The sequence below is a fragment of the Carcharodon carcharias genome, chromosome 14 (genome assembly GCF_017639515.1).
Source record: "Carcharodon carcharias isolate sCarCar2 chromosome 14, sCarCar2.pri, whole genome shotgun sequence".
In the NCBI taxonomy this organism is placed as follows: domain Eukaryota; kingdom Metazoa; phylum Chordata; class Chondrichthyes; order Lamniformes; family Lamnidae; genus Carcharodon; species Carcharodon carcharias.
Genome location: NC_054480.1, coordinates 51,285,693 through 51,311,037, shown reverse-complemented (window position 1 = coordinate 51,311,037; position 25,345 = coordinate 51,285,693). Strand labels below are relative to the sequence as shown.

Sequence of the window (25,345 nt, the reverse complement as noted above, 5' to 3'; positions counted from 1 at the left end):
CTTCATTACCATAGTATTTTGAGGTGCAAATCTACATATGTAAATTGGGATATAATTGACAATTCATTCCTTTGCTCTGTAGAACATTGAGTTGTAAAAGTTTCTATGTAGCTTAATTTCTTGTCTATAAAAATTCCACTTAGCATAATATCAGTATAACAATTTTACTCAAGTTCTTTTAAAGGTTTCTGATCTCTTTTTTTCCTTATTTTTTCTCCTAATTTGCATACATATTTGATTTTAGTGAGACAATTGTACATTACTATTCCTAGCTTAACTAATCCTTCATTTTTCATGAAAACAGATTAAAATTTACAAATGTCCTTGTAAATATCCATGCAAATGCAATTTACTCTTCTATCCTGTTACACTCAACAGGCTGTAGATTCATCTGTTATACTTTAGTGTCCTTGGACACATTTATTGCCTCAATATCTCCAACGCCCATAATTTCTTTTTCTCTAGATCCAATTCAGAGAACCAACTCTCAGGGCTATCCCAGTGCCACCAACAAGAGGCACTGTGTGTGCTTTTATTTGATGAAGTTTCTTTAACTTTAACTGATGAAGTTTCTAGACTCCACTTGGCATCTCCACCAATCTGACTGTAACCAGAATCTAACCATGGCAGGAAAATAGATGTAAACCAATGCCTTACCTTTCCATGGCATGATGTGTTAGCGAAAGTAAAAACAACTCATTTTTAACAAATTTAGTACAGTTTTTACTTTCATGTGAGCATGCTTGAAACTCACTGACTTATGCATGTATTTTTTCCAGTTAATTCTGCATTCAAATAGGTCCAGAAATTTTAATCTTTCAATTTTGCATTATTTCAGGTTATCAATGAAAACTGCGCAGGTATGTTTACTGCATAGTCTCATTGGAAAAGCAGGTTGTATGTTCACTTAACTAATCTGTGTGGTTTTAAGTGCTGTTTGTGTAATACTGTAACTTAAATTCCTGACTTGGTTCAACTTCTGTTAGATTGACATGAAATTTTCTTTATATTGAGTTCTGATCTCAGGTCAAACCAAATGATTTTTAAATTAGATTCTTATCATATTTGGTCAGATACTGGTTGCCACTTGAAAATAAGCATTCTGGCACCTGCTATATGCATTGACTTTGGGTGAATAAACAAATTATCACCAACAACCCACAAATACCAAACTCTTGTGGATTTTCACCAAAAATAATTCCTGACTATCATGATACTGCAGGTTCTTTTACAGAATGGTTACTCTAGATTCTGTCTTTGCACTAACCATGTGCCTGAAATGTGAAATGACATTGTTGTCCCAGTGGGGTAAATGAGCAATTATCATAGCGGCTAAGATAACCTCCACTGTTAACCACAATGCTTGGCTGGTTGTAATCTTTCAAAGAATCTCATTTTTGAAGATTTATTTACAAGCTTCAATGTAATTTTACCATAAGTAAAGTTTAACTAATAGAATATAAATGTAATGAGAAGGCTGTGTTTGTGCCTGATGTTCCTGATTTAGTGAGTTCACTTATAAAACAGAAGCTTTTGAAACAAAGAACTTCCATCTATATATCATCTTTCACATCCTTGGGACATCATAAATCTGTTTTACAAGCAATTAATTATTTTTGAATTGTGGCGATTGTTGTTATGCAAAGTACCAAGAAATTAATGGTTAAATAAATGATTAGACCATATCTTTTTGGTTGTTTTGTTGAGGGTGACCAGGACAGAGAACTCACTGCTGTTTTTTTTTAATTGTGGCATGGGATACTTTGCAGGAATTTGAGGCAGATAGAATGTTGGTTTAATGTCGCAGCTGACCTCTGACAGTGCAATGCTCCCCAGCTGTGCAGTAAAGATCTGTGTAGATGACATGCTGAAGTCCATAGTGGGGCTTGAACTCAATCTGATTGAGAGGTGACCTAATTGAAACATATAAAATTCTTAACGGACATGACAAGATAGATGCTGGTGAATGTTTCTATTGGTTGGGGAGTCTAGAATTATACAAAATTATGATGGGCCTAGATAGAATGGATATGAAGGACCTAATCCCCTTAGCAGAGAGGTCAAAAACCAGGGACATGGATTTAAAGTAATTGGCAAGACTAGAAGGGAGTTGAGATTTTTTTTCACCTTGAGAGAGGAAGGGGCCTGGATCTCACTGCCTTAAATGGTGGTAGAGGGAGAATCACACATTGCACTTAGAAAGTACTTGAATATGGTTGAGGTAACCCACAAGGCTTTGGACCAAGAGTTGGAAAGTGGGATTAAGATGGATAACTTTTATTGGCTGGCACAAACAAAGTGTGCTGAACGGCCGCCTTCAGTGCTGTAAATGCTCTATCCTTGGAATTATCTACCCCAAAGAGTTGTGAATGCTCAGTCATTGAGTATATGCAAGAGAAAGAGGGCAATTGATTTTTGGATACAGAGGGATCAAAGGATATGAAATAGGTCAGGAAAATGAAGTTAAGGTAGAAGATCAGCCATGTTCTTAACAAATGACTGACTAAGCAACCTCAAAGGGCCAAACAGCCACCTTCTGATCCTATTACTAAAGTTTGTTTCTCATTACTGCTCCATTTACTTAGTACGTACTCAGCATGTTCTCTTCACGGCCTGACTGTTACAGTAAACAGGGTAGTGGAACTACAGTATTTTGGGGCTTGATTTTTAGGTCTTGCTGGTGCCAGGATCAGAGCTGAAAACAGCCTGCTTGCCAGTTCCCTGTTTTGAAGCACTGTCTCCCTCACTTAACTTGCACTGCAGGCTGATGCTTCTTTCAAGCTGAAAAACACTTTGATTGGCCCCCCAGCTTCAAGAGCCCGCCCACCATCCTTAGTTGGGCTGTGACCCTGCCCTCTCACCATTAATTGGCTGCCCTGGGGAAAATCAAAACGAGTGATTGTTTCTCACACAGTGGAGGCTTCTTCACCCACATTTCAGCCAGTCGGTGGGGTTCAGAAGCCCCACAGAGTCGAAATGCCATGGCAATGAATGGTAGCCTGTCGATATATGTTTATGATCCTCCAACTGAGTTCCAAACCTTACACTGTACTTGTGAATAGGCATCCATCACACTCAAATCCCAATAAGGAAAGAGAGAAATACAAAGATAGTGCCATCTAAAATGATACCTATATATTGTAAGTGGAGTCAAAGTGGCCTGTAAGTTGCTTGCTCTTATACATGTTACTGACAGATATTAGCTGAGGAGAGAGTTTTTTTGAGACCAGACTTTTCTTCCCATTTACCCTTCCCAACCCCAAAGAAGAAAGCTAGGTTTGTAAAATAATAAAACTTGATTGCCCTATTGGTTAGCTCACTGAAATTATTACATAGTACAGTTATTTTAAACTTTATAATTACTACTTGTGTCATGTAGTGTAGTGCTATGTATTTTTTGTGTTCAAGTGGGAAATAGCATGGTTTACTGATGCACCACAATAGCAACCATGTACAATCATTTTAGTATCTGAATTCTTATTGGTGCGAAGCAGTTTGAGGTGAACATTGATATCAAATCCATAGTTTAGTATGGATGTCAGGTTATAGATCTGACTGAAGGTTAAAGGTCCATGAGGTAATTTCACACTGGCTGTGGTGTATTTTCAGTCTGTACTGGCCAAAATTAATTTCATTTAGTCAAAAAAATTATTTTGAACTCAAACTAGAATTTATTTTGAAAACAAATAATTAAATGGGAATGAGGTATGTGTGAAAACTAATCCGTATTCTGAAGTGAGATTTTCAAGTGAATTATAACCACTTAAAAGTGAATGCTTATTTCAGCTCTAAAACAGGAGACTTTTATATTTCATGATGGTATATATTAAGAGGAAGTTACAGATTAAAAACCAAGTTGTTAAATTTTGGAGATTAAATAATCTTCAGCCTCCTTTTGCTTTCTTAGATATAAATAAAACTAATCTGAGCCAACTCAACAAACACTTCTCACTGGTGCGATCTAAGTACTGTACATAATTGAGGAAAAATAACATTTTGTTTAAATCATTGATTTCATTCTCAGGATAATGTAACTTTGAGATAAATTGGTGTTTGATAGAAGAAGGTACTATTAAGCATTAACAGTATTTTTTCCCTCCAGGTTAGTTTAGTCAGAACTTTAGTTAAGTTTGAATAATTTTTAAGGGCACAAAGGGGAGGGAGGGGCAGGGGAGAAGGGGAAGAATGGGTGTGGTTTGGAGGGGGAGAAGTGAAAGGAGAGAGTGACAGAAGTGGGTTGAGGACTAAGAGTGCCATGAATTGGGTAAGTTGAAATCTGAAATTATGTATATTTCTGAACTGGGAGGGGATGGGGTGAAAATTGCAACATAAACTGGAGCAAGTTAACAACATAAATCCTCTGAGATGGAGGAGGGGTAGTGGCAATAGTGCTTCGGTTAAGGAAAGAGAAACTACTGTTCAAGTAGCCTTTGAGAAAGTGATGGTGTGGTGCCAGTTGCAGATGAATAACCCTGAAATGTCACTTTGTACCTTAATGATTTAGATGAAAAATCCATTAATTATACTCAATTTTCTAAAATTAACCAGAATTCACAATTTTAATACATAAGTACAAACAGTTCTGGTGGAACATGTTCTTGGACTCCCTAGATGGAGTTGATGCAGGGGGACATAATTTGGAAAAAGAGTGTACAATTCTAAGTTGTCCGTGATTTTCTTTCAAATTACTTTGTTTTTATGCATGAAAATTGCAACATTAAATTATAAAGTAAATTTCAAACTTTCTCACAAAGCCACATAATATTGCAATTTTCACACAAGTGATTGTTATCTTTTGAATCGAGGCATAACCTACCATTGTTAACTGTGAATTTCCCTTTTAATGTAAATCACATTTTCTTGGGATAACTTCTAATCACTCCAGTAAGTGCAGGTACCTCTTCAATACAAATGGTAAATAAATATTCAGATATTGACTGGAAGACAAACATGTTTCTCCTGGTTGGGGCCAGTTGATGTATCCCACTTATATTTTCTTTAGAAGATCATAAGATAAAAGCCATTGCTTTGTTGACTTACAAATGCTATCATATCTTAAATCAGTTTCAGTCAATGGATAGCACTAATTGATTATTTTGGCATTAAAAGTCATAAATGTAAAAATCCAACATTTGCAAAATGATCTGTTCCTGTTAACCACTGGTAAATGCATTCTATCGGTAACAAGCTAAGTATCTCCATTAACCATTTAGGCAGATACAAAAAATTTTCAGTTACAATTGGAATACAGTTGTCACTTGAGCCATTAAAAATTCACAATCCATTTAATTTCAGATAAGGTTTTCTAAAATAGCTGGTACAGAAGCAACAGAATGTGTTTTTAATAAAAGAAAGCTTGTTCAGATTTTGTCATAATTGTTTATGTTCAGCTTCCAGTACAAGAATACCTTTGAAGGAATTGCAAAATGAGGTAATGAATGTTGCATCACTTTTACCATGCATCATATAATAATGAAAATCATCAGAATGTATACAACACAGGAGACGGCCATTTGACCCATCATGTTTTTGCCAGTTTGGGGCAAGAGCAGTTAGTCTCACTCCCCTGCCCTTTCTCCATAGCCTTACGTTTTTTTCTCTCTTCAGGAGCTTATCCCATTTCCTTTCGAAAGCCATGATTGAATTCACTACCACCATGTTCTCAGGCAGTCCATGCCAGATCCTAACTACTAACTGTGTAAAAAAAAGTTTTTCCTCATGTCAGTCACCTTAAATTGGTAACCTCTGGTTCTTGAGCCTTCTGCCAATGGGAAGTTTATCTCTATCTACTCTGACTAGACCCCTCATGATCTTGAACATCTCCATATTTCAGAGTTAAAGGGTTAAGTCAGTTAACATAGCTGTTGAAAATGTTAGTGTGGTGGGGAACCTCACTTGAAACAGTGACCACTTGCTAATCAATCTGATGCAACTCAAGGAACACCTTGAATAACCACATTGCATAATCTTTAAACATGCAACTATTGAAGTCTAATTTCTTACCATTCATAAATGAGAACCATACATTTCAAGCTGTTGAAATGTTGGGCTTTTGTGAGTTGAATGGTACAATTCTTCATCTTTCCATATCACTGAAGTTAGCTAAGCTTGTGACTATGCAGCTCTGAGCCAATGAGCTGCTGAAAGATGTCACGTGTGTAAAAGTAACTGAATCCTGAGGTTTGAACATTAGCATATTTTTTCCCCTTTGTCAATTGCAACTTTCTGGTGTGACAAAATGGAGGACATCCCACCAACAGCTCAGAAAGTAGTGCTGGAGCAGGCCTGAGGCGCAGTGATAATCCAAATGCTGAATCAGGTTGTGTGCACATATGTGTGCTGAGGTCTGTGAGTGCACGCCGAGCAGATGGAGGCGCCAGATGCCCTAGTTCGCACCTGCGCAGTGGTGCAGCCTAGCCAGCAGTGAAAGGGCGGGTGAGGAATAGCGCCCCTAGCGGTGGCTCAGGGGAAGCCTCGTTCTCACACGCCCTGCTCCACTTCTCGCGAGGCTACAGCAAGGGGACTTATGCAACATGAGCTATTCCTATTATTCCATCTACCTTGCCCCTATTAACCAATGTTAGCAGAAGTGGGACTAATAGCAGGGGGCCATGAGCCCGAAGTTTGAGGGAATTGCCCTCAAAGTCATGCTCAACTCTGCTCTCTATTGGACAATAGTCCCTATGCAAATAAAGCGTACACGTCACTTCCGTTCTTTCTCGGACGCCATTTTGGCCAGGGAAGGCTCAGTGAATTATTGTCCGAAAGCAATTGAAAATTTTCACCAACCCCCTCCCCTTTTCTGTCCTCCCTTCGGGGTTTGCGCCTCAGAAAGTTTTCGATCAGAAAAAAAGTTTGCTTAGTCGGTTGAAGTTTTTTTCTCTGTTTTATTCCAGAAGCTGTTTTGTTCGGTGGCCTTCAGTTGTCTTTTTTTTCCCTCTCCTCCCTCACCCCCCCCCCCTTTTCTCTCTCTCTCTCTCTCTCTCTGTATAAAGAGCTCCCTCTTTCAGTCAGCGCTGGAAGCACCGCCGCGGCCGCCGCTCGGGGTTTGATGTGAGGAGGAGATTGAAGCGGCAGCAGGAGGAGGAGGCCCTTTGTTTGCGGCTCGCGCTCTTCTCTCTGCTGCCGGTTCGGCCGACCGACCGACCGGCTCGCGCTTAACTGAACAATTAAACCAAAATAAGAAAAAAAAAGCAAAAACAAAAAAAAAGGTGAGAGCATTTCATTTTTTTTAAGTACTACTGCCGAGATCTTATACAAATAATTATCCTCCCAGGGAAAGAAAATCCGTTTGCAATTTTGCAAAAAAAAACTGGGTGGGAAAAAAACCTGGAGCAATGTGTGTGTTGCATGCGAGTAGTTCTCCTTTATCTTTGTCCATGTATAAAGTGCCGATTGCTAAAGATGCATCGACCCAAGGTACAGAGATCCATCTGCAACGATTGCTTTATCCTATTTGTATGTTGTCTATTTGCATGATTAAAAATACACGAACGCCCGGATTTTTATTTGCTGAATTTGACAAACGCACGATTTGCGAGGAGAAATTAGTTGCACTAACCCATCATTTCGTGATTGCAGTCGATCATTTGTGTTCATTGTTCTTCAAAGCTAGGTGCGGGCTCAGATATTAGTATAATTTTACTATGTATCGATTTGATGCATATGTGATAGGTCGTCACCCAATCGATGTTAGTGTTACCTTTCCTAATCGCGGAATACAATATTACCTGAGCGTATGTCTCCAGCTAGATAGATCGAGGCATTTTAGAGATTTTTTTTCCTAGGGTCTTTTATGTTTTAGGGTTTGTTTGATCCACAAGTAAATTAGTTCTGATAATTTCGAGCCCCTTTGAAACCGTCGCTGCTTCGGGTGCCTAAAATGTAAAATAGGAATTGTCGCCGGCTATTCTGTGTGTGCCATCAGTCGTGAATCTGATCGAACATTTGTTTACACATTTGCTCAATACCTTTTCTAGTGCTCTATGGTCTTTAGACAGCATGCTCAACCAATCCAGACAGCAAGGAACGCCCTAGACACAAGACGGGGTGGATAGAAACTGAGATTTAATTTATTTGTTAATTCGCATACAGTGACTCCACTCGGTGACCGTTTTGCATATTTTATGATGCTGATAATATTGGGGATGGGATAAGTTAATGGTGATAATGTTAAAATGTGCACCTCTGGACCGGTTGCCGGCTGTGACGTTGCTGTAAAATGGCGCGAGTACTGCTCCACTGCAGACATGAATAGATTTAGGGATTCCCAGTTTTGTAATTGCTTAAGTAGAAATGTTTGGCACGTGTTCTTTGGAGAAATCTTATCAGGACCCAACTGTTATCAGGTCCATTGTGTTGCAAACTATGGCACCGAAATGCAGGAAAATGCATTTAGTACTGTTTTGCATAAAAGATGTTTAATGTTTTTCTAGTCCTTGTGTTAAAAATGTATTTTTTAAAATAAATGTAAGTTGGAGTGGTTCTTGATTTCTGTACCTTAAGCTAATGACAACATTTTTCCACTTTTCCGTGCACAACCGCCCCCACCCATGTAGTGCAGCCATGCAGAGAATGAAAATCAATATTTGGTGCAGCAGGAGGCGCTCTTCAGAGGCTAGTTTTGAGGCTTCAGTTGCAGGATGAGGAGCTGTTAGTAAAAGAAGTCCTCCATTGGTAAAAATGCTGACGCTCCCAGTACAGCGCCACCTGTAGCTTAGGCGCCGAATGCGGTAACTGAAGACTTTGGGTTGCATACAAAACGCAAGCAAGGATAATATGTGCAAAACAATTACGTTAATTATTTCGACAGTGTATATTCCCATTGGTATATCCATATTATTTGATGAAACCCATAATCTTTGGAGCTAAATGCATTTAGTAACAACCAGTGTAAACAAAATGCATTGGTGAAAATGGTGGTAAGTATGAAAGTAAGTGTATTTGGCCATTGCTTAAAGGATAGATAAGCCAAGTTGTTTGGAGTGAGGTGCCAACTCGGCCAAAGAATTGGTTCTATTGATTAGTACCATCATTCAAGTAAAGCATCTGTGACTTGTATCATAAACAAAAACAAAAACAGAATTACCTGGAAAAACTCAGCAGGTCTGGCAGCATCGGCGGAGAAGAAAAGAGTTGACGTTTCGAGTCCTCATGAAGGGTCATGAGGACTCGAAACGTCAACTCTTTTCTTCTCCGCCGATGCTGCCAGACCTGCTGAGTTTTTCCAGGTAATTCTGTTTTTGTTTTTGTTTTGGATTTCCAGCATCCGCAGTTTTTTTGTTTTTATCTCTGTGACTTGTATCATGATGGTTTGAATTGGATGTTTCAGAAGGTGATTGTGAACATACAAATTAATTGGCTTAGTGGGATGTCGCGATTCCTGTTTAGTTACAGTTGGCCAAGTAATCATGCCTATTGTCTATCATACATCTTGGCAGAAGGTTTTGTTTCTAATGATGAAAATTTAAATGAGGTTACTGAGAAATTGTTCAGATGGCACCCTGTGTTATGCCCATCAGCTTAAATAGGATAAAATATTTTGTCTTTAGCTGAAAATGTTTTTAAGTTTCAGGCACCCAGTCACATTTTAGTTCTTTGCTGAGGCAAATCTAAACTGTGCCCCTGCTTCTTGAGTCAGAAGCTCTGGGTTTGAGTCCCACCTCAAGAATTGATGGCCAAGGAAGGTATGCTCATAATGCAGCCAAACAAGTTGATTATCAACCTGCAAATCCTTCCAACATACACTAATGGCAAGTGGTAAGACTGGGAGAAATTCCCGGTCAGCCATGTTATGGGAAGGAGGTTGGAGCCTCTACCATCACTTTCCATAGTTCCAGACTACCACATGCGCATAAAAATGTATATTGCCACAGAAACTTGGTCTCCAAGTGATCTGTAGTACGCCACTGCAATATATAATGAAAATCAAATACCTTGAATCCAATATCATATTTTCTAATATTTCATGTTAGGTGAAATGAGAGAGAATGATGTTGTCAGTCCTTGGGGGAGGGCAGTATGAAGACATACTTTAAGGCTGTGGCTGGTAATGGTTCCACTTGTTTTTATTTTTATAATTCTTTGACATGCATCCTGTATTATGTTTGGGATGCTTCATGAAGACAAAAAAAAGCGTGGGTATTATCTTGGGTCCAATATGTTAGGACTTTGGAGTGAATCTCAGGTTGCCATTTGCCTCCAGCGCACAAGTTCCATTTTCAGTAGTAATGCCCACAATTTCTTTATACTTCCATTTTACTCCTTTCCTTTGCATTACAAGCTCTATGTTTCAGTTGTTATAGTATATCGTAGAGGAAATTGTACTCTGAAAATGTATGACGGGAGGACGGTCTTTATTGGCTCTTATTTTTAGCCTGTTATCTTTTGAAGTATGATACTAGATGGGTTGCTGCCCTTCAGTATTTTGTCCAAGTGGTTATTTTCACAATGAACTCTGCAGGATATTTGACTGAGGTTTCATAACTAAAGCTGATCTTACTGACACTTGATAACTTTCCGGCAAGGATTACTGGGAAACTAGTGACTTTCTCCATCACCTCTCCTCACCACCAGCTGAGGGGGAGATTATTTTAATAGCTCTAATGCCTGGTGGACAATAGCTAACTTGGCTCATTTGTGGTCAAACCTGACACCTCTAGCCTGTATAGTTCCGTCACGCTGCTTTACCAGCTGAACCATTGGGGGGGCTGAAGAGCTAACTCTAAAATTCCGTGTATGCATTACTTTTAACCAATGCAATTCCCTGGAGCCGCCAGTAGTCCAGTGTCCCTGATTCCTTTGTTTTCAGATTGCAGTTTGCAGTGGCAAAACAAATGCTAATATACAGCAAGAAAGCAGTTATTCTGGTGCTGGGATAAGTTTTACTGCTGTAACATTACCTCCATAATACCATAATCAATTTTAAATATGAAATTCTTCACTTAGCCTATTTCCCCATAATTTCTTTAGCTATTTTTAATAACATTTTTAAAAATTGTTTTCCTGAGCTATTTTGGAGGGGCTGTATATTGGCTGAAAATGAGAGACTGGCTAGAAAGAAACAATTGAGCACAACAATTTAGGATTAACATGATGCTGCCATTGTTTTGATCAGATTGACTTCTGATGAGATTTTCAAGCATCAGATGAGTTTATAGCCTCAGGGGACTTTCACCCCGATGTGAGAATACATTATTAGTACCCCACGGTTTGCTTAGGTGAACTTGTTGAAAACTTATATTAACTTCCTCTTTTAAAACTTAAAATTAAAATCATACTCATAGCACCATGTTCTTTCACCTTGTGCCGGTAAATTTCTTCTCAAGTAAGTTCTTATTTTCACCTTAGGCTCAGATAATTAAAAGGCTACATTAATTGCAGAATGTTTCATTAAATTTGGAAGGTCTGAATATTAACTTGGTAACTCTCAAAACATCCATTTCATTAAAAAAACACTCATTGCATGTTTCTGTATTATGCTTATGCTTCTAACATTCAACACCACTGCAACAATCAAAAAATGATTCACCTGAACAAGGTGAGGCTTTGCCTTTTGCTATGGTAGGGTGGAATTACTGTGATACACCTTTCCGAAGAATTCCCCCATTGATGCTGGAGAAAGTAAGATTTGATATCAAACAGTTGGTGCATTACTTATCTAGAAAGTGAATTCGTCAAACTTTTTATAAGTAATTGCCTGTGGTAATCTCTAAACTTTTCAGATCTCTTATAGTAGAATATAACTCTAGGACAATTTGGATTTGTTAGACTGGCTATACTGTCCACATGAATTCATTCAGCATCTTTTAAGTTCTTGGACATAATATCACTCCAAGTCCAGCAGTTTAAATGCATTTTAGAAACACGGTTGGGTCTTGAAGTTTTGAGATTAATTTAAGCTGAGAAATTGACAGGCTGCGGTCCTGAAAGTTAGAATGTGAATACTTTTTAATGTACAATGGTGTCTGCAATGCGTATAGGTTACAAATAACTGCTTTTCCAAGTTCTCTATTGAGTGTGTTGAAAATTTGGAATGGGGAGGGTGTATTCAGTTACTAAACTAATCAGGATTGGTAACTCTTAGAAAATGAAAGTTTTAAAAGTTGCCAATAAAAACTAATTACTTATGAATTAATTATTGTAGGTGAAATGCATTAGATGCGTACTGTATCTGGTCACTGCATAATTTGCAGCCTGCTTTAATTGAACTTGGAAGCATTTAGATCCCTCTTGAAGGAGAGATTTTATATAATATGCTTACATTTATGGTTTGATACAAATAGCAGAAATTTTCTTTCTTGGCTTGTAAATAGATGTCTAAATGTGTTTAACATTATGTCCTTATGCACCTTTTAAAATTATGTACATTTGTGTGGTTGCATGCCATACTGGTTTTGCCCAGACTGAATGTGAAAGTTAGTTGCTTCAGGGCATGTGGTTAATGTACATTTTACATTCCCTCAGAGATTGAAAACTTCTGTGACCATAAGGATAATGATTAGCACTGGCTAAATCACTGCTAACTAAAGGAACAATGTCATATGGGATGCAATGACAGAAGAAATTTATATTGTAGATTTGTACTTTTAGGGCTAAAGTCCCTACTTTATAAAGTTAATCTCATCTTGTACAACAGCATGGGTGTCTTCCAGTTTTCCTAACTGTTGTAGATAAGGGTTGGAAAATATTGGACAGAGTTCCCATTGCCGATCATTTTCTGGTAAATTCTTTTGGCTTATGTTTGTGTGTTCGTGGTAATCTGGTGAGGATGAGATTGTATTTTGCTAATGCTCCTGCTCTTGATCGTTATGCAGTGAACTTTAAAGGAAAACACCTGTTGAAGACTAACATTAATTGCAATGCACCCATGGTGGGTTCCTTGACATGTTGATAGTATGTAAAAGTAACAGCCTTGCAAGGCTCCTTAATTTTTCCATCATTACAGTTTTGGGACAGTTGCATCTAAGTTGAAATTGTATTCAATCTTTGTGGTGTTTGGAAAGAAAGAGGAAGAATGGTAGAAAGGAACTTGCAGTGATATCAAATGAATTAGATATGTATGGAGGGGAAGATTGGATTGGAATAGTAGGAAAAGTGGCAATAGTAAAAACTGATGTAATAAACAACATCCACTGTGCATTGCAAATGCTTTTCTTTTATAAAATTGCGTAAATAATTAAATTTACAAAAACAATACAAAGAATTTGATGGGAGACGTGTGGTAGCAATTGCAATGGGCTGACAGTTCTGATACCTTGTACCTGAAACCCATAATTGCTTTGTAAATGGTTCATGATAAAACAAATTGTTTAGAAGCTGTCAAGCTGTTGTTTTTATTTTGAACTGAATTTGGTCTAGAGCCATGACCCTAAATCAGGGCACATATTGGACAAGTACATGTGACATGTGAGCAGGAATTTAAGCGGTGTTTATTCCTTTCTTACTCATTATTACTTCAATTGTCTACAGTGGGAATGTGACAGTTTGTAATTTGGAACTAACATGGGAGTTATGATTAAAAGCTCAGGTTTGGAAATATATTCTTTTAGACATAAAGAATGGTGACAACATGTCCTGGTGACTTGGACTTTGGCAAACTTAATACAGTGGCTTTTAGTGGATGTACAGATTAACATGTTTTATTCTCATTTAGTAAACCCCTCAAAGGGGTGACAGTGATGTAATGGTAATGTGGACTGGTTACCCGGAGGCCAGTGCTAATCCTTTCGGGTCATTGGTTCAAATCCCACAACAGTTGGTGGAATTTAAATTCGGTTAATATATCTGGAATATACAGCTAGTTTCAGTAATGATAACCGTGACAAATATCATTCATTGTTGTAAAATCCATCTGGTTCACTGATTTTCTTAGGAAAGGAAATCTGCTATCCTTACCCAGTCTGGCCTACATGTGACTCCAGACCCACAGGCAATGTGATTAACTCTGAAATGGCCTAGCAAGCCACTGAACTCAAGGGCAGTTAGGGATGGACAACAACTGCTAGCCTTGCCAGCGATACCCACATTCCATAAAAGAAAAAGAAGCTAAATGATTTTACCCAGTCAGTCTGTTATGCTCACCTTCAAAACAAGTTAGTCATACAAAGCAACAATTTTTATGAATTTATTAAAGTTTTACTAAACTATATATTTTAACAAAGTTATGATTGTGCTGGGTTAAGTTGAAAACCCAGTTTTGTTTCATTGACATAAGCAATCATTGTGTCCTGTATGTTTTGTTGAAGTACCAGTACTTGAGGGACCTTTCATTTGGACCTACAAATAGCAAAGTAGCTTCTATATGCGTTTATTGTTCCGCTTGCCCATGTATATTGATTTTAAATCTCTTGTCAGAGATGACATGACTCCATTACCATACAGAGAAATGGTCTAAATTATTTGTTGACTTGTTTTGCAACTGAGATTGTCCCTAGTCTGATCACTTTTTGATTTGCAGGGTGGGACAGTAAGACCATGGATGGCAGACATAATCTAAACTGATGTGAAAGAATAGAAAACTGAATGGCGAAACAAGTCAGAATCAAAAGAAAGGTTGAGTTAAATTGTAATTTCAAAGCATGGAAGGCATCGAGTATCAAGCGGGTACTGTGGAAGGGGTTAACATCTGCATTTTGGACTTTGGGTCATTGTTTCACGCAGCAGCATAGACTCTTCCATTATACATTGGTAAAAATGGTGGCGTAATTAGCTGATTCAACGTGTAATCCGATGATCAGTAATCTGAATTGGCAATCACATCCCGGACTTGCCCATTGATATTTTCACTAGGTTGTTGGCCTGAATAATAATGATAGAAACTGGGATGGTTTCTGTGTTCCCTTTCAGAGGAAGCATCCAGACATTTTCTGCAGGGGAGGGTGGAAGAAGCTTTTTGTAACTGTGATAAGATTTGATTGCAGATCACACATTAAAGCTGATATTTATTTTCCTATCCAAGAAAAATCATTTAACATTTAAGCAAATCAATTTTTTCCTGATGTTACCATTGCTTGTAGAGTAAATCCTAATAAATTAAATTGGGTACTGTGTAAGTAACTAATTTCTCCTGAAATCTGCCATTGTGTCAGCAGAAAATAAACTCATTGAATGCATCGGCAAAATAATTCTGAATGACAATTGATGTCTGATTTGAGGATGAGTAAGCAAACTGCTTTTAATGAGAAAATAGTTTTTTTCTATTCCATATGTGCCTCAATGTTATTATATGAGACAGTGTACAAGTTTGTAAAGTGCATTTCCAAAACCTCAAACTGCTCTTGTTGTCTTGAGACAGGAATGTTTTATAATTGCTGTTGTTCTTGACTTCCACCTTCCTAAACATGAGGCTAATTTGAAATAGTTGTTCTGGCCTCTTCAATCTTTTTAAAGTAAATAGAAAAGCAAGCTTTATGCATTACTGATTTATGAATCCAAGGAGTCATCTACAGATATGCATAATACTACCTTGCAGCCTAGAAAGTTCTAGATGCGGCTTAGCATCATGTGCATTACATTGTTTGGGTCCTTTGGCTAAGGATTTCAATTCCCTGAAAACATTGTCGCATAAAAAGGAAGTGTTGAATGTTCAGAAATAAATTACTTATGGTTGCATTGCGCACACTCAATTAAATGAGCCACTAGGAAATTAGTTATAATGTCTATATAAATTGTAGATAATGGTGCCAACTACACGCGTGACCTAAAAACATTAAGAATACTAATTTTTAAAGTAGGATAGTTCGGGTGGTGTTTACCACCACCATTTCTTGGGTTGAATCCTGATTTAATTTGTGAAATATTTTGCTTGAACAAAGTTTTCTAATAGACTTGTGCATTAGAATTATTGTTTTGGAATTAGGAAGTTGAATCAATTTATTCCTATGAAAGCAAAATTTCATTGTTTTCATTTTTGTCATGTACTAATGGTATGAAAAGGATGGATAATTGCTAACAAGGACCATTTGTAAAACAATTTTTAATACACATTTTAAAATAGATAGGATCCATATATTGTGCAAATGTGTTGAGCATAAACCAGTAACTATGAAGATCAGAACTATGTGATTGTTGCTGCTGTTACAGCAGCTATAATGTGAAATGAAGTTCCTTGTAGTCCATTATTCTCTCATTATATATCGATTATGCACACAACTGTGGAATTTTGAGATTGGTAAAGGGGTAACTTATGCTTTCAAACGAACATTGGTATTTCCAGCAGCTGCTTATTGGGACAAAGAAAAGTCACGTCTTCACATGATAGTTCTTTTGTTCTCGTCTTTACACAGCATGGTTCAGCATATCGTTTTGTAAATCCTTTGTGAACAGTTGGAGTATGAGATTCTCTGTATTTGTGGCAAAGCTGCACTTATGTTGACAATTCGTTTGAATGTCATGCTGGTTAGCATTGTAATTTGGTTTGCTTAGGAAAGGTATTTTTTTTATGTATTCCTAAATGTTTGACTTCTGACCTCGTTTAAACATGTGTAACTTGCTTAATATTACCAGATAGAGGGTTTGTTATAACACATTTGCATGCTGCAAATATCACACAAATGAAAGAATCTCAAATTACTTCAGAGATTTAAGCAAAATAGCCAAAGGGATTAGGAAGTGTGACCAAAAGCTTGGTTGAAGTAAGTTTTTTTATTAAGTAAGATTCTTAAGAAGTAGAGTGAGTGCGTTAGAGAGTGGGACCTAAGCAGCTAATGGCCCAAACCCAAATTTGAAAGGGGAGGGGGGTGTTGATGACAGAGGATTGGATAATATGGGCTGATAAATTATTGAACAATGGATGTTAGAGGGGCAAAGCCATCGAGGAACCCTTAACGGAAGGAAAATAACTTGAAATTTGAGCTGGGGGCTAATGTACATCAGTAAAGGTGGGAATGATAGATGAGCATGACTTGACATGAGATAGGTTACATGTAAATCTGTTACATGTAACAATTTTTAATCAGCTGAAGTTTAGGTTGGCTGAGAGCATGGAAGTGACAAAAGCATGAATGAAGATTATAGTAATGAGTGAAGATTATATGTAAATGGTGGAGGCAGAGCTGGACACTAACAGAAGTGGGAAGTAAATGATATGCTATTGGCATCTCAGTTTCTGGTCAAACAAACTGGTGAACAGTCTAGTTTGGTCTGAGATAGTGACCAGGAACAAGCAATAGTGACAAGGGTAGGGAATTTTTTGCAGTTAGTGGCTTTGATCTTTTCTGCTGTTTTGCTGGAGGAGTGTATTGCTCAACCAAGATTGGATGTTGGTAGCGGTGGACACAGGCAGTGTACATGTGCAAGCTGACCCCTTGTGGATATCAACAAGGAGCAGCATATAAATGAAGAGGTGAGATGGATCTTTGAGGAAATCTCTTAAAATAACTCATTCTATTACCACCATTTCAAAGATTCTGAATTGTGCTAAATTGAATCTCCCATTTATGACATCTAAAATAGCACAAGCAGACTGTGCACAGAAAATTGCTGAAGCAACTTGATTCATCTTGTAAAAACTGAGCTCCCTATATTGACATTTAGTGACTGGTTGAATGCAGGAAATTCTTTGTTGTAATATGTTTTGAGTAGTATTTGCGACTATTTTTGTGTTATGTTTTTAAAATATATATAGATAGTGACAAGTCTGATATATGTACGATATAAAATATACTCTGCAAAAACAGACCATTTGTCCCCTCCAATTTGATGGCATTTCCCCCCCCAAATCTGCTCCTTACTCTAATTCCATTCTCCTGTACTCTTTCCAGCTTTTTTCAAATAGTTACCTCAACAAGGAAGTGCTACTTTTAACATTCCTGCATTTAACTTTTAGTATTGCAGGAAGGCAGTGTGAATCGTTGCCATTTGTTCTAGATTACTCTGCAAGCCAGTGTCTTAATAGGCAAACGGTCCTCCTTTTGTTCCAGTAGCATATTTGCTCATTTTGAGAGAGCCAGGGTATTGTGGAAGTAAACTGGGGAGGTGATGTTGGTGTGAGGGATACCTGTGCACTCATTCTACTGCACTCAATTAATGAATGTTCATTAACTTTAGTTTAGCTGTGGAATATCAGAAAAATTATTGTTTATGGTTTTGGTTAGATATTTTTAATTTTTGCAGTTCCTTTGCAAACTCGTGATGTCATTTGTGTCAATTCAGTGTACTTAATGATGTACTAGTGTTGTTTCTCCTTTCTTTTTTTCCTGGCCCACATGGCACAATGGTCAAGTGACTGCTCAGGTCTGATCTTATTATGGAAGATGAACTAAAGCAGCCAGTTATGACTTTTCCTGGCCTAATCCATTGGGATGGCTAATAAGTAGAACTCAAAAGTAGGTGGAAGCCAGGCTATTATGTTTCAGCATGTACCTCAATATACTATTTGCATAGCTTCTCTGGGGCATGTAATCCTTTACTAAGGTTATTCTCTTCGCTCTCTTCCCCCCCAACCACTCCCAGCTTTCTCACTCTGATGCGCAAACACATCCATCTTGTAGCATAAACTTTGTAATTGTGATTTTTTTTTGGCTTTAACTGTAAAGGAAGGATGCAAATTATTTTTATAATTTTGTCAAGCTGTGAAAGAAAACTCCTTCACTCACCAGTGACACTGGTGCATCTAAGTATAATTTTCTAGCCTCAGGCCCTTTGATTATTCTGCAGTATAATAAAATCATGAAAAGTTTGGTATTTCACCCAAAGGCACATTTTGTAAGGTGAAGAGTTCTATCCCTTATTGCAGCAATGTGAATGGAAATGATATGGGAATAAGAGAGGCATTTTTAAGTTATCCCACATTGTAACAGGGAAAAGGAAATAGCAAAAAGTTAAAGGTCAATTGAGGAATACGGCTGCCTAAAAGACAGCTTGTGGGATTGGTCACACTTGTAACAGGATCAGAGTAGTCTGTAGGTATTTAACTTTTTTGAGTTTACATTTGACTTTCACTTTCAGTTAAGCTTTATATGTTGTTGTGCTATGATGCGGTGTTTTTTAAAACCACAAAGGGTATAGCAACCAGTCTTCTCAACAATTATCCATAAACAGTACTTTAAGGAGGGTTTTACTTGAGTGCTTTGTGCTTGAAGCTCCAGGCAATACAGAGAAGACTGAACATTCTTTTAAGAAAAATGACGATCACCTTTAAAATATAAAATGAAACAAAGTTAAAACTTTATTTGAAAATACTGCTTGTTCTGCAATCCTGGTTGATTACAAAAGATTTAAGATACTGGATAAATGATTGAGAAAGAATAGCCCATAATAGCCCATATGTAATGTTGACTGCGAGAGAAATGTGATTAATTTGTCAATGACTGCATAGGTTTGTTCCATACTGAAAGCTTAAACTTAGTGATGGTGATGAGACATGGAAGATAATTCATGGGTGTTGACTGGAATACCAGTTTATCAGATTGAAACATTTTTTCTTTAAATTTGTACTTGTATGTGACTAGCCATTGCTTGGGAAATTACAAATTAATTAATAAGTGACCGTATGTATTTTCTTTTAGGGCTTTGCATGTTGGTGCTAAGTCGTAATCCAAAAATCTGGGAATAATATTTGAATGCTCTGGTTCTGATTTTGTACAGTACTATTTATACCACAGAGCAGCTCCACTAGTGCATCTTAGTCTGCATGCCTTTGTCTTCTAATGTCCGCAAGTAGCTGTTCACAGATCTCGATCTGGCTCAGCATTTTATACTGTTAAGTATTAGCATGCATCTATATTGGCCTAGTTTTGTGACCTGCCTTTGAGAAAATGTTAATTGGAGTGCAATTTTAGGAACCTGTTTTCTTTTTGTGGTGACAAATGGATCAGATTGTATGATGAATCAGAATTAAATCTGCCTTTGTAAATAGGACTTGCATGCTTGCCATGTGGAGTAACTTTAGTACATTCCAAATGTTAAGATTTGGCTAGAGAGAAAATCTTGGTCAGAGTTTTTAAACTCCTTCCATGAATCCCAAAAGAAGTCTCCTCTTGCACTACATCTAAATTAAGCAGTTATGGGGGATTATAAATGAACATTGTTATCAGTCCATTTTACCCAGTGTTTTTAAATTAAATTATGCTTGTCAATCCAACATGTTGCTCTTGCTGTTTTCCATTATGCAGTAAGTTCCTGAGTCTAGACTTGGTAATATAAAAATAGAAAATGCTGGAAATACTCGGATTAGGCAGGATCTGTGGAGAAAGGAGAGTTAGTGTTACAGGTCAGTGACTTCACCAATTTCATCAGACCACAATCACCTTGCAACAAAGGCCAACATGCCATTTGCCTTCCTAATTGCTTGCTGTACCTGTATGCTAACTTTGTGTCCCTTGTACGAATACACCCAACTCTCTCTGAGCAGCCAAATTTACAAGATTCAAGCCCTTTAAAAAGAATAACCTAACACTTCCCATGTTATACCCCCTCTCTATATCTCTTTGCAGCCTCTGTGCTCCTCACAGCTTATGTTCCCATCTAACTTTGTATCATCAGCAAACCTGAGACTGAGTAATTAATATAAATTGTAAATAGCTGAGGCCCCGGCACAGACCTGTGCAGCACTCCGTTGGTTACAGACTTTCAACTTGAAAATACCCCATTTATCCTCATTCTCTGCTTCCTGTCTGTTAACCAATGCTCCATCTGTGCTAATATAAAAACCTCCAACTCCATGAGCCCTTATTTTGTATGCTGGCCATTTGCATAGTACCTTATCCAATACCTTTTGGAAATCCAAGATTATTATATTTCCCCTTAAACTTGTCACGCAAAATTTCTCTTCTGTAAAAAATCTTGTGGTAGGAATGAACCTCTTTGCACCACCATGGCTTTGTGAAAGACTGATGTAGGCTAGAGTGTTTTGCAGCTACAAACTTTTTTTGCTATAACTTCACCTCAAGTGGTGTCCTGGATCTTTAATTTCGGCCAAATGAAGCCATTTGTTACATGTTAAACCTGCATTGGGACTTGAAAGCATGTTTCCAAAGAGCACTTGTTTGAACTACAATTGACATCCTACTCGCGTATATTCGTGAATCAACAGTTGGGCTAGATACTTGTTCCTTCAGTTAATATCTCTTTGAAACACAAGACCGTAGATATGAGTGCATACCACCGCCATACCCCAAAACCTAGATCTTTAAAATGGCAAGCGTAGCATGCTAGATCCCAGGTAAGCTCACCAAAAATGTAGCCTTGTAAAGAGTAAAGCAATTTTTTCAACGTGTGGAAATGTCCTTTATATCTCTGTCCAGCATATATTTGAAGACAATTGACAAACTTGCCTCCTTAATTCCACACATTTGCAGTTTAATGGCTGTTGATCAGTATTCTCTCTCAGATTATAACTAATTTATTATGGAATCATTTTAATTTCCCCAGTGGCTAAAGCATTGTTACTTTATTTTAAAAAGAGAACTTCTGTTTCTCATCTGTAAGTTCATCTTTTGGTTTAATAGTATTAGTCAAAAGTTGTACTTTATTTCCCACAGAAATCTCCTCATCAGCAAACTCTTAAACCTGGGGACAAAAGTTCAGGTGAGATGTTTTACTTAATGTGTGAATATATTGCATCCTTAATTTCAGACTGCGTTTGATTACGTTTTCTTGTGTGTGTGACCTCTAGGCATGCATACTGATTTCTAATAAGTGGAAAAAAGCTTCTATAATTTCTTTCAGAGCTGCAGTTTGGAACTTTGATTATGTGGACATTTCCTATTAATCAGTGTTCTTAAAATTAGAGATTTCCTTCTCGGCTGAAAGTAATTGGCATTCAGGTTCCCCTTAAATTTGAGCTTTGGTTAAATTCCAGGAAACTTCCTGAATGCATGCCTCAAAAGTTTGCCTTGTTCTTTCACAAGGTTTTAAAATTTGTGTAAAATACTTTTTTTCGTCTCTTAAGAATACTTATATGACTGTTAATATTTTTCACTATTTGTTGGAGTGGATGGATATGTTTGCTGAAGTACTAGCAGCTTCCAGTACTTTGCCTAAGTAGTTGTTCTTCATGCGTGACATAAATAGACTATTTGACTGGCGAGCATCATATCTGAACCAGAACCTGTCCTCTAACATTTTCCATACACATGCTTTCTAACAGGGTTGGAAATGCTGGCTGGCTTTTTTCCCCCATCTTGCTTGTCTGAAAGATAATTATAGTATCCACATTGCCCCAGCTGAGATCAGATAGCTGACATACAGTCCATTTATCAAACATGGGGCCGTTCTGGCCTGTATGTCAGCACACATCATGCAGTGATTTTAGCCATTAGAGATGTTCTTCTAAAAGTCTGATTCTGAACTATGTAAATGAGTGATTTTAATTTGTGGAGAATTTGATTTTAGGTTTTGTAAATTTCAATCATTTGCTCATTAGTGTTACCATGTTGAGAAATATGTGCCATACATTTCCTAGGAGGGACGGGAACAATGATCATATCACTTGTCCTTTGGCTTCTACATGCACTGCTTTCTAACCTAGTGGGTATTGATAGAAGTATGGAAGATCTTGGGCACAAAATTATTCTGTTACTATGTCAGTTGGTCCACTCTTGGAATGCGTTATGTATTTCTTTCAATAGGTATGCTGCATTCCATTATTCACCCCTCCCCAATAGTTTTTATTTACATTTTCCCAACCTTTCCCCTCATCCCCTGAAAGTACTTACACTTGGTTTGGTTTCAAAGATACTGACATTCCTGTGCTACTTCACCAAAGTAATTGTTCTTCATGCACAAATATACGCAATGAATTTTGTCAGACTGTTGGAGACCGCCACATAGTCAGCCAGTCTTATGCTAGTTCACAGACTTTGCAGCACTTGTCTCAACTAACTTGACACAAACCAGAACAAAATCTGTTCAGGTCTGTATAGTGCATTCGGTTTCCAGTAGAAGCTTTGCTATAATGAATAATTTCAAAATTAATGAAACTCTTGTGCAAATTAATGTTGCTTTAGAACTACAGAACTGTATCTGTTGTACAAAAAGGATGTAGTTTCTAAAAACAGAATTCTCTGGAATTTGTAAATGCTTTTTCTGTTAAGTGTATTACTTTTTTACTGCTGTCCTTAGTTCCCTTCCTTCCTAATCCATGAGTATTAGATGCTATTCTGTGTGCTAACACAGAGATCCAAATCTTGAGAGCTCCAAAGCGCATACAGAGGCTGTATAAAATCTGATGCCCTTTTAATTGGCATATGTTCCATGGTCTTCATTCTAATTAGTCTTTTTAGGATTTATTCACCCATAAGTCAACAGTACTAAGAACTGACCGGCACAGACTTGATTGGCCGAAGGGCCTTCTTCTGTAGACCTCTATGATATTGCAAAACCTCAAGTCCACAAAATTCAAATAGTACAAATTAGGATACACCAAATTTAAACACAAATTAACTGAATTTCCTGATCTTTGGGGCCTTGATTTCCAAGATTTGAGTATCATAGATTCCTAGGGTTGCATGTTGGGCAGTTGTGTGCCAAGGAAAACTAAACTGGATACACTGAATTCTTTGTAGTCCAGAGCTGGTGAGAAGGGGACATGGAAATAAAGCAATCAAAATTAGAGGGGTGAACAGATTCAGACTATTTTGGATTGCACGTGTTTAGTTTCCGACTTACATCAATGCTACTAGGATTTATTTGTTGTAACATTTTGTGATTTCACCTACTTATCCTTGAATTATTTTAAAGCACAGGTAAATGGCTAGAATTGCATTTTACTTTACAAGCCAGTAAGCAAATTTTATTAAAACTTACAACAAGCTATTTAACCTCTGACTAGTCTCCAATTTTCCTGATGCCTGCAATATTTTGTTTGCTATAATTCTCTACTCGTGAAGGTGAAAATTGAGGTTAATTGAATGCTACGTGAGATTCTATCTGGTCACATCACTTGAAGTGTGTTCTTTGTTTTGTAAAGATAGCATTATTGATGAAAGGGTTCATGACAACATAAAGCATGGAACAAGAAAAGGCTATTTGGTCCATCAAGCTCGATTCCTCCACAGACCATACACAATCTACCCTATCATGGATTCTACCCCATCTATTTAGTCTCCTGAGAGAAAGCTCTGCATAAATATTCCCTCATTCCAGAAGGTAATCAAACAAAACTCCAGAATATTCATCCATCCATATATCTCCACCACTGAAATTAACAACAACTGAGTTACAGCAGCATTAGGAACCATTGCTTCCTGTGGAGTTTGTACCATTTCAGATTGCAGATAATCTAAGGTCTTCTGCCTCAACCAGTCAGATATTTATCCCATTCTTTTTGAATTCAGTTATTTGAAAACGTAAAATTCTTTTGGTTTTCCTGGGAATTTGTTCCACATATCCAATACTCCATGTGCCACAGCACAAGTTTATTGGACAGTGTGGGATCCTACTCAATCCTCTGCTGCTGTGAACCACTCACTTGATGTGTAGCAGAGCAGTGATGAATTTCCTGGTGAGAAAGATGACCTCTGCTTAGTGCTTCATCACAGCAGTGCAGCTGAGATGAGAAAATTAGTCATGTTGTTCAATTGCAGGCATGAAATTGTCATCTGTTCATGTCACTTAAATATTGGTGGTCACTATCGTTAGATGTACCAAAAAGTAAAAAATGTATCCCGTGACATGCCATTGTGGTATCATAGTTTGCTCATCCACATTGAAATCCACAATACCATTATGCATCTATATTGTGCACCTTTTTTGCTCCCAGCCCACCCACTTTCAACTTCAATCAGATTGCAAGTGAACTGAACTAACCTGACACCAGTGTGCAGTTCAGTAGTACTTGAATTATGTAACTCTTTAAGAATTAAAAATAATTGACGTTGGAGGGGAGTGGTGGTCAGGAAATTGTAGAAAACAGAAACAGTGCAAAAAAAAGTTTGTATGTATAAGTTACCTGAGTATTTATTTGCTTTTTCTAATGTTTAAGCATGCTCAGTTAAGTTGTATCACGCTAACAGTATGCTGAAAATACTGTGTACCCTTATTGTCCCAAACAGAAACTATGTACCAGCTTCCTGTCAACAACCTTGCAAATCTAAGAAAGGCTCGTAAAACAGTGAAAAAGATCCTTACAGATATTGGCTTGGATTATTGTAAAGATCATATAGAGGTAAGTAGAAATTCATGTTTTTAAAGGAGGAAAAAACTGGATTGAATTCTATCACATACTGAAGGAGTTTTGCTAGCTTTAAAAGTTTAATGGGCAACAAATTTGAGTAATTTTTGGAGATCTAAGCCTGTAACACGATCGTACAGAATTTACCATTTCCAAATTGTCTTGCAGAGCAGCTACAAAGGTAGCTGATGTGGGGAAACTGTTACGTTTGCTCTTTAAAGGATGAGTTTC

General features: G+C 37.5%; 1 protein-coding gene across 3 annotated transcripts in view; it reads left to right on the top strand.

Moving 5' to 3' along the window:
* Positions 1-6,717: 6,717 nt before the first annotated feature.
* Positions 6,718-25,345, top strand: part of adnpb (activity-dependent neuroprotector homeobox b) — a 31,376-nt gene continuing 12,748 nt past the window's right edge. The window contains exons 1-4 of one of the 3 annotated variants that reach the window (XM_041204515.1): positions 6,718-7,211; positions 21,483-21,528; positions 23,916-24,090; positions 24,996-25,108. In XM_041204515.1, the coding sequence (XP_041060449.1) occupies positions 25,001-25,108 (108 nt within the window). In that variant the 5' untranslated portion in view covers positions 6,718-7,211; positions 21,483-21,528; positions 23,916-24,090; positions 24,996-25,000. Of the gene's footprint in view, positions 7,212-21,480; positions 21,529-23,911; positions 24,091-24,995; positions 25,109-25,345 lie in introns of all 3 variants that reach the window. The other 2 variants (XM_041204514.1, XM_041204516.1) reach the window with 2 other exon arrangements.